General features: G+C 34.9%; 1 protein-coding gene across 1 annotated transcript in view; it reads right to left on the bottom strand.

The window, feature by feature from the left end:
- Window positions 1–17,634, bottom strand: part of EXOC6 (exocyst complex component 6) — a 207,226-nt gene that overhangs the window by 103,218 nt on the left and 86,374 nt on the right. Inside the window, 3 exon segments of the mRNA NM_001313786.2 lie at window positions 213–324; window positions 8,051–8,160; window positions 12,300–12,405. Of these exon segments, the coding sequence (NP_001300715.2) occupies window positions 213–324; window positions 8,051–8,160; window positions 12,300–12,405 (328 nt within the window).

Here is a 17,634-nt window from a genome sequence, read left to right as displayed (position 1 = left end):
TGCTTCAGATTCTCTCTTTTCCTCTGTCCCTCTCCCCATATATGTGCACTCCTCTCTCTCTCTCTCTAAAATAAATAAATAAATCTTTAAAAATAAAATAAATTTTAAAAAAGAAACCTAGTGTTATAGGATGATGTTTAGCAATAACTTAATTCATAAAGTTTTTTTCATATAATGAAAGATTTAGCTATTAAGTATTTTTTTTAACCTACCTCTGTCAAACCTATATGAGGTTTTCTAATAAGGTTCAGTAAACAGCTACTCAAAGTTCTGGTCAGCAGCAGATTTGTAGATTTTCTAAGCATATCATCTATTTCTGTTGAGCTAAAAATAAAGGTTGATTATTATTTCGCTTTCCACAAAGGTAACAGTTAGCTTCCTAAATGATTCAACACAGTTTAGTGAAATAACTTGCTCCACCTCATTCTTTTATATCTTTAAATAAATTACCCAGATTTATTAAATCCCCAAATTCAATTCTGTCACAAAAGGGACATTTTCAATAAAGCAGAATGTTTATTTATGGCATAATTTAAATGTATGCCATTAACTATTACAGTAAGACCATGCAGTACTTAGTATAAGGAAATAAAGTTATTTTTATTTATTTTTATTTTTTGAAATAAAGTTATTTTTAAATTATGACTCCACTATGGATACTTCCAAAGACACTATACAACTATACATGTAAAGTCTGGCAATCAACAAATAAAAAATACAACTATATTCAATACAATAAAAATACAACTATAATCAATCAAAAAATACAAAATAGCTAAAATTATTTTTTAAATGCAAATTGATGTGAGCCATTACTAGATTTAACTTTAATGTAACTAAGCTATCTATGTCCGTTGACATTTTTTAAAAAGGTTCAAAGAAATAAACATAATTACCTTACATTAGTTTTAACTTGGTGCAAAGAAAAAGAGAAAAAAATAAACCTCTGATATTTATTAACATCCTAAAGATTACTAGGCAAGCACTAACAAGCTTTTATGTTCTCCTAACCACTAGGCCTTCAATTTAAGTAAACAATTACTTCATATATATATATATATATGTGTATATATATATATACATATATAGATATATATAATATAGCTTCATTATCAAAAGAACTAAGCTGTCCTTGGACTGTTTTCTCAGTCTCAGCACTATTAATATTTTAGGCAAGATAATTCTTTGTTGTGAGGCTGTCCTATGTTCTGAAGGATATTTAGCAGCATTCCTGGCCTCTACCCAATAGATACAAGTAGCACTGTTCCCCCTAGTTGTGACAGCCCAAAATGTCTCCAGACATTGCCAAATGTAAAATGTACCTGGTGTGGGGTGAGGAGGTGGAATTACTTCAGCTGCAAATCAACTGCTTTAAACATAGACTAAAATTTTGGCATCCTTTTTCTTTTATTAAAACATTACTCTTAATAATCTATGAAGCACAAATATTTACTAGTTTATATTTATTTTTTAAATGCAGATACAGCAGGGCACTTGGGTGGCTCAGTTAAGCGCCTGCCTTCGGCTCAGGTCATGATCCTGAGGTCCTCAAGTGGAGCCTCGCGTTGGGCTCCCTGCTCAGCGGAGAGTCTGGTTCTCCCTCTCTACGCTGTTCATGCCCACACTCTCTTCTCTCTCAAATAAATAAATGCAATCTTTAAAAAATGCAAATAGAGCAAGATTTGACAAAACACAGGTACTTCTCACTACTACTCCAATGTTCTCCATTTTAATGGAGGCACTATTTTCAGTATCTGTTAACCTTAATTCTGACAGACCTAAAAGAATATTTTCTTGATTCTTTACAACTAAAATCAAGACTTCCCAGACACAGCAGTAGGGTTTCAGGGTTACTGGACATCAACTTTGAGACAGAAAACTCTTTCTAATCATATCAACACTGTCCTAGAACAATCAGCATACTCACTCTGTTAAAAAAGAAGTGGTTGCCTACTCCTCTGGTTTCTTTTTTGACACACTCAAATTATGCTTAAAGACACCCTGAATAGCATACTTCTCAGATGAAAAGTCATGCATAGATAATGCCTGTTGCTTAATTTCCCTGAACTTCCTTGAATGCTAAGTCAATGCATACTTTTTTTTCTTGAATAAGAAATAGTAGAGGAAAAAAAAAAAAAAAGAAATAGTAGAGGAAAAAAACCTATCAGCACTTAAGTCCTTTTTGTGCTAACATGATGTACCTGACAATAATCAGTATTTCCCCCATCAGGTTTTTATCTCAACTGAGCGATTTTTTTCCTTAACTCCTTGTCCTTTGAGCCTATAACTTGTACTTTTCCCACATTTTAAAAAACATTTCAGAGTAATTAAATCTTAATTACAATAAATCTCTTAAAATATTTTATAGCTTAAACTCGTAGGCAAACTGAAAATTTCTTATAGATCATATTAGGTCCAGATGTTTCCTCTGCAACCAAATAGTTGAGACTTTGAAGTCTCTTCATGAAGTCATTTCATTCTCCAGTCCTACTTTTATTCATATATAAAAAGAAACCCAAACATTTGTACTAAAAAAGCTCTGAAGCATCTTCTGGTTCTAAAAATCAAACTCCAAAATATGTTTAAACATAATAAAAGAGCTTTAAAACCCAGAAAGTGATTTTTTCCAGAACTTTTTAATAACAAATAAAAAAAAAAACAAAGGTACTCAAATAGCTCAATTTCAGGTCACAGATCTAATTTTTTTTAAATAAAAATATGTGTCAGAAACCTGATGATCAAGAATAAATTTATATTTACATATTTTTAAAATAACTATGCTGTGTCTGTCTCTGCAGTCTGAACTACTGATTCTCTTATTAACAAAATGAAAATAGCCAATGTTTTTAATAAAATATAATTTCAAAAGTATAAACATAAGCCTTGTTGAATGAGGAACTTATGGTCATAGAGAGTTCATTAGAATGACTAGATATTGGGGATCCCTGGGTGGCTCAGCAGTTTAGTGCCTGCCTTTGGCCCAGGGCACGATCCTGGAGTCCTGGGATCGAGTCCCACATCGGGCTCCTGGCATGGAGCCTGCTTCTCCCTCCTCCTGTGTCTCTGCCTCTCTCTCTCTCTCTCTCTCTCCCTCTATGCCTATCATAAATAAATAAATAAATAAATAAATAAATAAATAAATAAATAAATAATAAATCTTAAAAAAAAAAGAATGACTAGATATTGAACTAACAAGAGTGACAAATATTTTTATCAAAGAGAGGAAAAAAATTGACAATCTTCTCTGCTATAGCTTTAGGCCACAACACTGACTTCCTAGAAGGCTAGGAGTTAACATACAAAAAGAGTCAGAACTGAGGTCCCAATTCTAGTTCTAGTAAGCCATTAGGGACTTTAGGGGAAATCATACATAATATTTTAACTGATGACTTTTATCTTTGGTGCTATAAATGCAACAAAAAAATCAGATAACAATTAGATAGCCAATGTCTCTCCTCTGTAAATAAAACAAAAGTTAATTCTAAACTGCTAAGTTGCTATACTTTCTATAGTTTAATAATACATTAATTAGATATCAGTCTTGGGCAGCCCCGGTGGCACAGCGGTTTGGCGCCGCCTGCAGCCTGGGGTGTGATCCTGGGAACCTGGGATCAAGTCCCACGTCGGGCTCCCTGCATGGAGCCTGTTTCTCCCTCTGCCTCTCTCTCTGTCTCAATAAATAAATAAAATCTTTTAAAAAAAAATTAGATATCAGTCTTATTTTTCAATAATCAACCTTTAGATTAGGTAATAAAAAGTATGTGTTAGGACATGCAAATTGTAATATACTACCAATTTTAAAAATGTTAAAGTAATCTACATTAAAGTAAAAGATGAGGGGAACTCAATATTATAGAGTTGAGACAGCAGCTTCAAGAATAATCCTCAAATAGAACATTTGAGCCAAGTTGTAGGATGACTATTAAAGAGATACTTCTTGTTTCTCCCTTTCATGTGCACATGTTTAGAACAGATGAATGCATGCATTGTTTTCAAAGATGACTAAATATAACCAGAATCTATTTGAGAGTATATAAAGAAATTCAAGTCCACCCAAACGTAAGTCAAACTGTTACCTTCCCTTAACAATTTATTCTAATTATTCACAAGCAGAAGGTACTATCAGGTTCCTAAATACTTGTTTATGTCCCTTCCTCTCTGTCACCACTGGTCCTATTTCAGTCTTTCTTCATCTCCCTTCTTAAACCACTGTCTTAACCAGTTCAACATCACTATTCCTTTTTATCCCCCTCCAATCTATCATCTACACTGAGATCAGAGTAAACTCTGTAGAATATAACCTAGTAATGTCATTCCCTTACAAATTCTTCAACAATTCCCTGATGCTTAAACTATAAACACTCTAAGCTCCAATACTTATATTGTAGTATTCCATCTTCTCTGAAGTAACTATGTGTTTACCATACGCCAGGCACTATACTGAGTGCTTTTTTTTTTTTTAAGATTTTATTTATTTATTCATGATAGAGAGAGAGAGAGAGAGAGAGAGGCAGAGACACAGGTAGAGGGAGAAGCAGGCTCCATGCAGGGAGCCGACTTGATCCTAGGTCTCCAGGATCACACCCCAGGCCGAAGGCAGCGCTAAACTGCTGGGCCACCGGGGCTGCCCCTGAGTGCTTTATTATACTTGCACTCCCTTATTTTATTCTTACAACCACACTATGAATTATTTCACTTACTTTACAGACAAGGAAACTGCAATTTAAACAAATTAAGTAACTTGTCCAAAGTCCTACTAGATAGAACTAGTCAGTGTCACCATCAAGACTCAAACTAAGGACCAAGTTTGAAATTTATATTCTTAACCACTGTAATATATTGCCTCTGTCAAAATCAAAAACTTAGAGTGTTAAATGAAAAACAAGATAGGCATAAATTACTAGTAGCTCTCAGACCATTTGAGTTCCACTACTGAAAACCAACACTGTAGTAATTTGTTACTAATTTTCAGTTAATATTCCTATATATACATTGGTTTTCAAATGCTAGATTATATGGTGTATATCCTATTGTGCAATAGAATACAGTGTCTCTAGAGAATTTCACAATTGAAGAAAAAGCTAATGTCTTTGAAATATATCTTTAGAGACATTGGTATAAGAGGTGGTAGAGTACAATGAAGCTTAAAGAGTTTAATGCAGTGTTTCTTCAGGTGTAGAGTACATTAGACTTACCCAGAGGACTTGGTAAAACCCATGGCCCCACCCTCAGAGTTTCTAATTCAGTAGGTCTGAGGGAGCATTTCTAACAATTTGCATGAGATGTAATGTTGTTGGTCTGGGGACTACTGGCTTGTGAGAAACACATAGCACAGCAAATGCCATGCATTAGGTATTTATCCTCCTTTCTTTTCCTTTCCTCTCCAACTCATATATTATTCAGGAACAAAAATTAAGAAATCTTTTAAAGCACCTCTATTTGCAAGGAAAAAGCAGTGTAAGACCTAAAATCAGATCACTCTTTACTCTGGCAGAAAACACATTTCTTCTTCTTTATTTGCTCTTTAAATCCAAAATATGGTAGCTTATGATAAGAGACACCGATTAAAATAAAATAAATAAAATAAAATAAAATAAAATAAAATAATAAAATAAAATAAAATAATAAAACTGTCATTGTTCAGTTTCAGCTTGAAAAATAAATGACTTATATCTGAACTGCCTTCATGCCTTTCTTATGACTTAAAATTCAGAAGTTTCACAGTGAAAGGTATTTATTGCTACTCAGTATACAAATTCAGAAAAATAAAATTCAGAGAGGGAGGCTATGAAAGCCAGTTTCACCACTCTCTTCTCCAGAGTGTATTCATGATTAGAAATATATCCTGTGACTGTAATGCAGGGTCCATCTCAATAGCTGGAACAAGAAGGCATAAAGATTAATGTTTTTCTAATATTAACTGATTGTTCCTTATATGCCAAACACTTTCACTGATAGGGGAGTCAGAAGACCTACTCTGTCATCCCAGCTATCAAACTAACCAGGTGGGTCATTCTGGATGATGGAGACTCTGAGCTTCAGTTTCCTTGTCAGTAAAACAGAGATACCACATTTCTGAACTCCATAAATATAAGCTAGTACTTTTATCACACCAAATAAATGGTATTCTCTCATCTAAAATCAAGTTCAGGGGATGCCTGGATGGCTCAGTGGTTAAGCTCTGCTTTCGGCTCAGGGCCTGATCCTGGAGTTCAGGGATCAAGTCCCACATCGGGCTCTCTGAGGGGAGCCTGCTTCTCTCTGCCTATGTCTCTGCCTCTCTCTGTGTGTCTCTCATGAATAAATAAGTAAAATCTTTTAAAAAAATAAAATAAAATCGAGTTCACTACAGCCACCAATAACTGCTGTACTGCTCTCCATTATGGAGTATGATACAATTTGCTACAACATCCTTTAAGTCCACTGATTTTTTTTATTTTTATTTTTTTTAAAGATTTTATTTATTTATTCATGAGAGAGGGAGAGAGAGAGAGAGAGGCAGAGGAGACACAGGCAGAGGGAGAAGCAGGCTCCATGCAGTGAGCCTGACGTGGGATTTGATCTTGGGTCTCCAGGATCACGCCCTGGGCTGAAGGCAGGCGCTTAACCGCTGAGCCACCCAGGGATCCCAACTGATTTTTTTTTAATCCTCACTTTAAACCTAATTAAGGGAAAACAAAACTATTAAGAATATCAGCTTCTTTTGACAAGTAAAGTAGGGATATTGTTTAGTTACTGGTAATCTGAGCAACAGAAAAACTAAAATAAATAAGATCTAAACAACTAAAGAAAAAGAAAAAATAAGGAATATTGGAAAACAAATTTAATAAACCTTATTTGGACCCTGATTCAAATATACCAACTACAGAAGCCCAAATGTCCAAGATAAATGAATAAAGATGATGTGGTATGTATACACACACACACACACACACACACACAACACACACACACACAGAATATTATTCAGCTATAAAAAGAATGAAATCTTGCCATTTGCAGCAATATGGAAGGAGCTACAGAATATAATCCTAAATGAAAATAAGTCTATCAGAGAATGACAAATGCCAAATAATTTTACTCTTATGTAGAATTTAAGAAACAAAACAAATGAGCAAAGGAAAAAAAAGAGAAAGAGAGAACAAATTGATGGTTACCAGATAGGGGGATGAGTGAAACAGGTGAAGGGGATTAAAGAGTACACTTACCATAATGAGCACTGAGTAATGTATAGAACTACATTGTATACCTGAAACTAATATAACACTGTATATTAACTATACTGGAGTCAAAATTAAAAACTTAATTAAAAAATTCTAAAAAGAGTAACAGTAGCAAACTGTTATTAGCAAACCAATATACCAATGGTAAAAAGACAGTTTGAAGACAATCAAGAAAATAGTGAATATGGAGTAGGGAACTGATATTATGGAATAGTGTAAATTTTGTTAACTATGATGATTAAATAATGAAATGTCTTTTTTTTTTTTAGAAACACATACTGTTTCTGGGACTAAAATATCATTATTTCTAGAATTTGCTTTAAAATATTTAGCAAAGGGGTACCTGGATGGCTCAGTCAGTTATGTAGGACTCTTGGTTTCAGCTGAGGTCATGACCTCAGGGTCATGATGAGATGGGAGCCCCATGTGGGGCTCTGTGCTGAACACAAGAGTCTGCTTGAGATTCTCTCTCTCTCCTTCTGCGCCTTGGGTGCACACAGGTACTCTCTCTCTCAAATAAAGTATTTTTTAAAAATAAAATACTTTAGCAAAAAAATTAATATGGCAAAATGTTTATTATTGTTACAGACGCTGAAAACACAGGAGTTTCCTATCTCTATTTTTATGTTTTAAGATTTACATTATAGAAAGTAAAAAAAAAAAAAAATCTAACATCAAATTTACAGCAATTTAACCCCAATGTTGCTAAATATGTAAGCCTCTCCAATGAGATAATAATCCATTAAAGAATCAAGGCCTGATAAACAAGTGTTAATGTTTCATAAAAATAGCTATGATAAAGATATATTTCTTATTAGTAAACTTACCTCCGGTGAAGTGACTCTGAAAATTTAAGGCTAGCATAAATAAATTCTTTAACTTGAATGTAAATATGAGGCACTGACTGAGACATGGGAAATTTCTTTGGGAAAGATTGCTGTAGAAAGAAAAACAAGTTAATATTGTTTTTGAAATTTTAGAAAAAAATATTCTAATTACCTAAAAATGTAAAAATTAAATTGCTTTCACATTTGAATAGGAAATAACTACATCTCAAAGTCTTACTATTAACTTATGTTTGAGATTTTAAAGCAAATCAAAATATTTCTGAAGAAAATAAAGTGGCAATTGACCTATTTCCTAAATCATATTATCACACTTCTAAGAAGCAGAAAATGCATATACTAGTACCACTGTATGTTCTGATAAGTATCCTGCAGAAGATGCCTAGCTGCCTGTTGATTTGCATTCATAACACAAGAGTCAGGTTGGCCATGAAAGTTATGGGCCATCTTCCTGGCTCAGTATCGTCAATTAATTCTAAAGACTCCCCTCATTCCCCTTCAGAAGGCTTGACACCAATTTAATAACATACCCATTTCATCCCATAATTCCTATGGTACCTTAACTGCAGTGTGGCCAATGATTTATAGAGTGCCTTTTGGCTAAACTGCTTTATCAGCCAACATCTATTAGCAAATTCTCAGTCTCCAAAAGGTAAATTCTCTCTAAGATTTTTACCCAAAGCCCCATTTATACTTAATGAATTCTAATCTATACTTCCATCTTCATGTTTGTTGCAACCTAGCTTAACCAGTGGAAGTACCCTCACTCACCAAGATGTCTAATGATCTCGTAGATGTTAAATCCAGTAGACTTTTCCAGCTCTCATGTTACCTAATTTATCTGAAGTATCTGACACAGTTCCCTCCTGCTTCTTAAATGATCTCTCCTTCCTTGGTACCCATTCCCCACACTGATTTTCCTCTTATTTCTCTACCTTCTCTGTATCTCTTCCTCTAGCCATCCCTTAAAACTATTGCCATGACTTAGAGTTCTATCCCATGTCTTCTTTTCTTACCACACATATTCTCCTTGGATGATCTCATCTAACCTCATGACTTCAATCATCTTCCAAGTACCATTATCTCCCAAATCTACAACTCCAGACTAACTCTCCTGAAGTCCAAATCTATACAACTAACCACTACTTGGACACCTACCATTTGGCTGTGACATTTGGGACATAGTAGATCCAACAGTGATTATCATCCTTTACTTCTAAATCTGCTCTTCCTGTGCTTCCTATCTTAGTGAATGCTACTATTCTTTAAGGCAGGAACTTGGCTATCATACATGGCCCTTCTATCTTCATCATCCCTCATATGCAAATAATCATCAACTCCTCTTGTTGTCCCTTCCTAAATATCTCTTTAAAAAAATTCCATGACCATAACTCCCACTCAAGTCACCAATCTCTCTCACCAAGATAACTGCAACAAACCCCTAACTAGTTTCTCAGCCACTAATGTTACTCTTCTCCAATCCAATCTCCACACATTAGCCAGAGAGATAGAGAGCTTGATCTTGAAAGATAGATAGAGAGAGAGAGAGAGAGAGAGAGAGAGAGAGAACATGTGAGTGGGAGAGTGGGAGCCAAGGAGGAGAAAAATCTTAGGCAGGTTCCATGCTCAGCCAAAGCCCATCTCAGGGCTCAATCTCATGACTCTAAGATCATGACTTAAGCTGAACTTAAGAGTCTGACATTTAATTGACTGAGCCACCCAGGTGCCCCCAGAGAGATCTTTCAAAAGCACAAATTTGATCATGGTTTTACTGCTTAAAACCTTGTTGTAACTTCTCAGTAGCCCTCAGGATAAAGGCTGAACTCTCTAACATTGTTTATAAAGGCTATTACAGTCTGGCGCTTTCTACTTCATCTTCGTTTCCTGATCTTCATCTCTTATACTTTATCAACCTTGCACTTTATACTACAGAATTAGTCTTTCTGCATGCTGCTTGCTCCATCTTAAGTAGTACCAACGTCTATGAATTGTAATTTCCTGTTTATCCCTCACTTGACTATAAGCTCCTTGAAAGCAGAGATCAAAAAATAACCAAATAGCACAGTGTCTACTATATAGCAGATGAATCATAAATATGTGAATGAACAAAGGTATTCTTAGGTATCTCCAGCACAAGGAAACTTACAACCGGCTGCTGATGAAAAATTCATATACAGCAGTGTCTCTCCAAAACTAGTAGGTTGAACCTTTCCAAATTTAGAAATCAATCAGGAGTACTACAAAAAAACAACCAAAAAGTTGCCATTCTTTAAAATCACTTGATAATGATGTAAGTGCTAACTTACCTCCAATTTATGTTCTACAGAATAATGGACCCAATACTATTTGAAAGATATTTCAGATTTAAGAATTTATTTTAATGACATTTAAAGACAGAATATGAATATGTTCTGGGTTTAGCAAAAGTATTCTAATTAAATTAGCCCAGTTATCTACAAAAAGGCAGATCTCTGCATATATGTGCAGTCTTACTATTTGTTCATGTGTAATTTACACTGAAAATATAACTAGAGTTATCTGACAGTTTTACATCTTTTCTAATAGTTTTAATTGAAAATTATAGTCAAATTAGGAAAAAAATTGAGTTTATCCAATAATACTAAATAACTTTATGAGTCTTCTTTTTAAGTTCACACATTTTAATTTCCACAGCTTCTACTTCAACTCTAGTTCTTTTTTTAATAATATATGAACCAATGAATACAACTCCTAACGAGCTTAGTCCTAAGAGGTACTATATACTTTGGAACCATTCTATAAGCAAAGTCAAACTTCCTTCTAACTATAAACCTACTTAGAATAATTTAGTGTAATTAGAAAAGACATTAAAGATTTTTTTTAAAGATTTTATTTATATATTCATGACAGACACAGAGAGAGAGGGAGAGAGAGAGAGAGAGAGAGAGAAGCAGGCTCCATGCAGGGAACCTGATGTGGGACTCAATCCTAGATCTCTAGGATCACACCCTAGGCTGAAGGCGGCACTAAACCGTTGAGCCATTGGGGCTGCCCCATTAAAGATTATTTAGTTTAACCTTCTCATTTGACAGCTGTGGCACAAGCGCCCAAATATGGTAAGTCATCTGCCCATAATAAGCCATAGGCAGAGCTGGCATGTGAACCTGGACCAAATCCAATGCTCTTTATACAGATGCTATACCCTAAATAAAAATACTACCTGTAACTAAAACAAAATAAAACCAACCTACAACATGTAAAAAATTCTGATCTTTTGTGTATAATTAGAATATAACTATTATTATATATGTAATGGCAATCTTAGCTATAATCTAAAAGCTATGCATTTAATTACATGGTCTAGTTTAGTGACTATTAGACATAATATGCCTAGTTAATGTATACCAAAAAATTAAAATTTACAGTCACAGGTTGCACAACTCACTCAAAATTCACTCATCTTTCTTCTTCATTGTGAAGAAATAAAAATGCAGAGAAGAACTAAATTATAGAGTTGGAAAATAATAAAGAAGAGTAAAAAGAAAAAAAGAATAAAAAAGTGACAACAGAAAATACAATATCCTTTTCCCAGGAGATCTGCTCCTACACAGAGATACTGGATAGGTACAATTGTGTGCTTATGCGTAGTATGAACACACATGTGCCATCATATGTATTCTCACAATACTCTACATGTAGTCTATTTTCTTTCTCTATCCTGTCTTTTGTTCAGACATCTTAACTCCAAAAATATATACTCCTACTCCAGGAAAAAATATACAAGCAGCAACCGCCTTTATACACCTCTTATTTAATGAAGATAAACTTTTTGCAAAAGTGTATGTCTAGAAAAGAAAACACAAAATAAGATCTTCCGTAGTGATGAACATTTTAAATAAATTCTCCTCTCTTTCCCTAAAATATACTCTTATTCTTTTAATCTACTCAGCATTTACTTTATCTAATTTGAAATCCACATAATGTAACTAATACCTGTCCTGGGAATCCACCTAACATTTGGGACAACTGCTCCTAATATCCCCAGGAAAGACCCTTCTTAACTTCACAAAACAGTAGTAGTAGTAGCAATAACATAATCTTCAAAAGTTAACAAAACATAACTGATTTTCTCAAATAACAACAACAAAAGCCACAAAAGAGGCTGCTGTCATTTACAATGTTAATATTATGTAGCAAAAACTATTATGAATTTATGCTTAAGAAAATTCTTGAATTAAAAACTAGCTTGTACCTTTTCAAAGTCTGGATCTTGAAAGGGAAATTTACTGATGACTGCTTTATATTCTTCTTCATTAACAATAGGGATGGGACTATAATTATCTTCCTCAAAAATATCCCTGTTAAGAAGAGAGAATTGAAAAAAAAATTTTTTTTAAGATTTTATTTTACTAATTTATTTTATTTATTCATGATAGACACACAGAGAGAGAGAGAGGCAGAGACACACGCAGAGGGAGAAGCAGGCTCCATGCAGGGAGCCTGACATGAGACTCAATCCCTGGTCTCCAGGATCGCACCCTGGGCCAAAGGCAGGCACCAAACCGCTGCACCACCAAGGGATCCCCGAGAATTGAAAATTTAATATTAAAAAATGTATCACTAGAGTGATACAGGATAATACATTTTTTTAAAAAGACAATTACTGCAAAAGCATTTTTATTAGACAATTCTAGAATTCAGTAACAAATAAACCTTGTCCCTCAAAATTCATATGTAATCTCTTCTTCCCACTTGTTTTACATCCTCTTAGCACTTTAGTTTCAGTTTTTTACTCCAGAACAATTCTTTTATTTACTTATTTAAACAATTCTTTTTTAAAAAGATTTATTTATTTATTAAGTTGTTGCACTACTCAATTGATCAAACTCACAACCCCGAGATCAAGAGTCACATGTTCCACCAACTGAGCCAGCCAGGCACCCCCTAGAACAATTCTTTAGATGTGCAGTCTAAACAAACTCATTATCTATAACTAAAATGAAGAGTATTCCAGTTGTATATCGTGATAGGACAATTCTCAAATTGTAAGTTTTTTCTCTCTTCCCAACTAGATTATAAGTTCCCAAAAGATGAAAACAATGCTCTCTATTTATTTAGTCTTTTAAAACTGTTGTATTTACAAAAGGACCCCTTATATTTAGTAAGGTAGAAACAGTTACTACTCACTCAGTACCCATGTGCTCTCTACTACACAGCCCCTTTGCCAAGATGCAGAGCTCTATCATCAGTTTTGGCCATTGGATTGTGAATAGAAGTGATAGGTATTGTTTCAAGTCTAAAGCACTTACAAGCTAACTGTGTGACTCTTTCCCATAGTGACAGGGGAGACCACATGCTGAGAATGTAGAAATACAAATGCAAACAGCCTGGATCGTGGACTACTAGACCCATTAGGGATTTCTATGGGAGAAATAAAATATCTGCATTCATCTGCTGAGATATAGGGCATTTTTTGTTACTGTCACATAACCCAAACTGTCCAAACATACTTGCTGTCCAATCATCAACTTTCTTTTTTAATCAACAGTTTAGCTTGACTAATATTTATTGAGTACCTATTGTGTGCCAGGCTCTCGGATAATTGTGATGAAAACTCCCTACTTCATGAAGATAAAATCAAGATCTTTGTTCTCAACCTAATAGGAGATACAGATATGAAAACAAATAATAGTGTTTATAATAATGTACTATACATACAATAAAAGAGGTGTAAGGTTCAGAAATAGTACAAAGGAAGAAATGATTAAGTTTATCAGGGTAGGAGGGGGGTATCTCATGGAAAGTGTTATAGAGAAGCCATGAGCTATGTAGGATCTTTCAAGATGAAAAAGAAATACTTCTAAAGACATTATGGAAGAACAGCATTTCAGAAAGATGGAACATAACAAGCAAAAGCATTAGGGTAAAAATGTATGAATGTGGGAGGGAATAAACCATCAGTAGTGCAGCACTACTGGAGTATCAAGTATACAAAAGAGTAAATGTATACAAATTGTATACATGTATACAAATGTATACAAAGAGTAAATGTATACAAAAGAGTAAAGTATACAAAATGTAAATGAGGCCGGGCAGGTGGACAAACTGAGGCACCTAGATTATCCTGGAATACCATTAATAGGTTTTAGGCAGAGAAATGTCACATGTCCACTGTGTGGATGATAAACTGGAAAGGACAACAAGGCACAAAGAGGCCAGTGAGAAAAATTGAAGAATAATCTACATAAAAGGTGATTAGGATCTGAATTAAAGCTGTCCTAGGGTTGCCCCGGTGGCTCAGCAGTTTAGCGCCGCCTGCAGCCCAGGGCTTGATCTCGGAGACCAGGATCGAGTCCCACATTGGGCTCCCTGCAAGAAGCCTGCTTCTCCCTCTGCCTGTGTCTCTGCCTTTCTCTCTCTCTCTCTCTCTCTCTCTCTGTGTCTCTCATGAATAATAAATAAAATCTTAAAAAAAAAAAAAAAAAAGCTGTCCAGGTAGGGGCAGAAAAAAAGTGGCAAAAACAAAAACAAGAGCTTTAAGAAGTAGAATATATAGGCAGGATTTAAAAACTAAATAAGGATTATGAAGGAAGGTGTGATCTGGATGAATTTGCGGTTTCTAAATAGGGCAAATGGACAAATGATGTAAATGTCACCTCATTAGAGACATCTGCTGAGGTAAGGAATATAAGAGGATGATACAGCTTCAGCAATGAATGACTGATATCTCACTGATAAATGGGTCTGGGGTTTTGATGAGAGGCTGGAAATAAAAGCTCAGGTTTGTAAATTGTTACAGTACACGAAGTACTTACAATGAGATTGTTCGGGAGTAGGGAGGAATAAGACTCTTATTCACTTTAAATACTGTGAGAAGCTTCAACTAATTCTATTTCCTTTTAAATAGCACTTTAAAATAAGGAGTTAAAAGGAAAACTATACTTCAGAGAACAAACAGATGGTTATCAGAGGGAAGGTGGGTGGGCGATGGGTGAAATAGGTAAAGTGAATTAAGAGTACACTTATCTTAAAAAAAAAAAGAGTACACTTATCTTGATAAACACTGAGTAACACAGAATCGCTGCACCACTATACTGCAAACCTGAAGCTAACATAACACTCTATGTTATAACACTCTAATTAAAATTCCAGTGTAGAAGACTACTAGAAGACCATAAACTATTTTACACAAATGCCAAGGAATCTATTAATATGCAAGGAAAGATAATTTATTGAATGTACATTCACATTCTGAAAATGTTAATGTAGTCTTAAAAGGGACTGTTTACTGAACTAAAGTCTATAAACATTTACTGAGTTCCTATGCTGTGTAAAGCACTATACTTGGGGCTAGGCAATCAAGAATATAAACAACACTGATGTTCACAATATAGTTATAATCACACACAGATAACCTATAACGTTAAGACTATAAATTCTATCACAGAAATAGCCAAGTTAATTATTCAGTACTGATGATAACTTTTACTTTTTTGCCATTGTTAGGCTGTCACTTCACTACTTGTAAAATCTTTGAAAATAAGGATAAGGATAAGAAAAGCTTAAATTCTGCTACTTCTCTTATTTGTTTCAAGATTTTATTTTTAAGTAATCTTTATACTACCCAACATGGGGCTCAAACTTACATCCCCAAGATCGAGTCACATACTCTACCACTTAAGCCAGCCAAGCACCCCTCTGCCACTTCTTAAAAATCTAAGCAAAAAGTGTGATCTATAAGGGATACTGAAAGTAGAAGCCAAATATACTTGAGAATTATGCATTATAAGTGACATGCTATCATCCATTATCCTCCCTATCTACAATGGAAGATAACATTAATCCTATCTCCATCTAAATGAACCCATTAGCTTCCCAGAGAGAAAACAATACCTCATGGTCTCCTCAATCTTGGGGAAGGAACACTGACTACTAAAAGTTTGGGGTTTTTTTAAGATTTATTTTATTTATTAGAGAGAGAGAGAACGGGGCGGGGCGGGGAGGAGTGAGCAGAAGAAGAGGCTCTCAAGCAGATGCTGCACTGAGCAACAGGGCTCGATCTCATGACCTTGAGATCATGAACTGAGCCGAAATCAAGAGTCAGACACTTAACCAACTGAGTCATCCAGGTGTCCCCTCATACTATATAAGTCTTATGATAAATAAGAGAAAATGGCTGGCTCAACACAAATCTATCAGCAATTGTAAAAATTTAAATAATCTTCTGAAGAGGGCAATAACATCAACCCTGTAACTGAAGATTATATGTGTGTGTGTATAAATATTTTATATAGAAAGATGTCATATTATCATATTACATCATGGCATATACATTATAGATTACCAATAAGCACTACCTGTATTTCTATAATACTAAAGATCAAAAATTGTTGACACTTATACATGTTTCATCAAGACTGTCAACTGTCCACTTGAGACAACATCCTGACAATATAACCCTTAAGGAATGTTAATACAAAAAGTGCAAATAAGAATTTATTTGGTTGATTTTAATAAGCGTATCACCTTGTGAACACCTAAGTATTTTTAAAAGATTTTTATTACAGGGATCCCTGGGTGGCGCAGCGGTTTGGCGCCTGCCTTTGGCCCGGGGCGCGATCCTGGAGACCCGGGATCGAATCCCACGTCGGGCTCCTGGTGCATGGAGCCTGTTCTCCCTCTGCCTCTCTCTCTCTCTCTGTGTGTGACTATCATAAATAAATAAAGAAAAAAATATTAAAAAAAAAAAAAGATTTTTATTACAATATTCAGAAGGTCAACACCACTCAGTTTTGAAAACTAATGAGGCAAATGCCAACCTACGTTAAATTCTTTTATATATTCTCTGTTTTACTCTCATCAAGTATTATTGCCATGTCATTTCTATCATATTTGGATGACCTAGATGTAAGATCTCAAGACTTACAAGTTTTTTTGAAAGAAAAAAAAGAAAGGAAGAAATGGAAAGAGGAAGGAGGGAAGAAGGGAAGGAGGAGAGAGGGAAAAAGAGTTTTAGAATTAGGGAACAGATTTCTCTTTTCAATACAAAATTCTATATAATCTTAAAATACTTTGTCCATTCCCTACAAGTAAGTGATTAAAGCAAAAGTAATTTTCCTAATTAGATCCTTTAAAGATTTTATTTATTTATTCATGAGAGATAGAGAGAGAGGGGGGCAGAGACGTAGGCTGAGGGAGAAGCAGATTGCCTGCAGGAAGCGTGATGCGGGACTCAATCCCAGGAACCTGGGATCATGACCTGAGCCAAAGGCAGAAGCCCAACATCTGAATCACCCACATGCCCCTGAGCTACCCACGTGCCCCACCTTAAAGATTTTTACTCTAGTTGTTTGTAAAAATAGCACTTTCTTCAAATAAAATTTAAAATTTATAAATCTCTATTTCTTTTTTTTAATTTTTATTTATTTATGATAGTCACACACAGAGAGAGAGAGAGAGAGAGAGAGAGAGGCAGAGACATAGGCAGAGGGAGAAGCAGGCTCCAAGCACCAGGAGCCCGATGTGGGATTCAATCCCGGGTCTCCAGGATCGCGCCCTGGGCCAAAGGCAGGCGCTAAACCGCTGTG

The sequence above is a fragment of the Canis lupus genome, chromosome 28 (genome assembly GCF_011100685.1).
Source record: "Canis lupus familiaris isolate Mischka breed German Shepherd chromosome 28, alternate assembly UU_Cfam_GSD_1.0, whole genome shotgun sequence".
Classification (NCBI taxonomy): domain Eukaryota; kingdom Metazoa; phylum Chordata; class Mammalia; order Carnivora; family Canidae; genus Canis; species Canis lupus.
The sequence above is the reverse complement of the archived record's forward strand: the minus strand, read 5'-3'. Positions and strand labels throughout refer to the sequence as shown.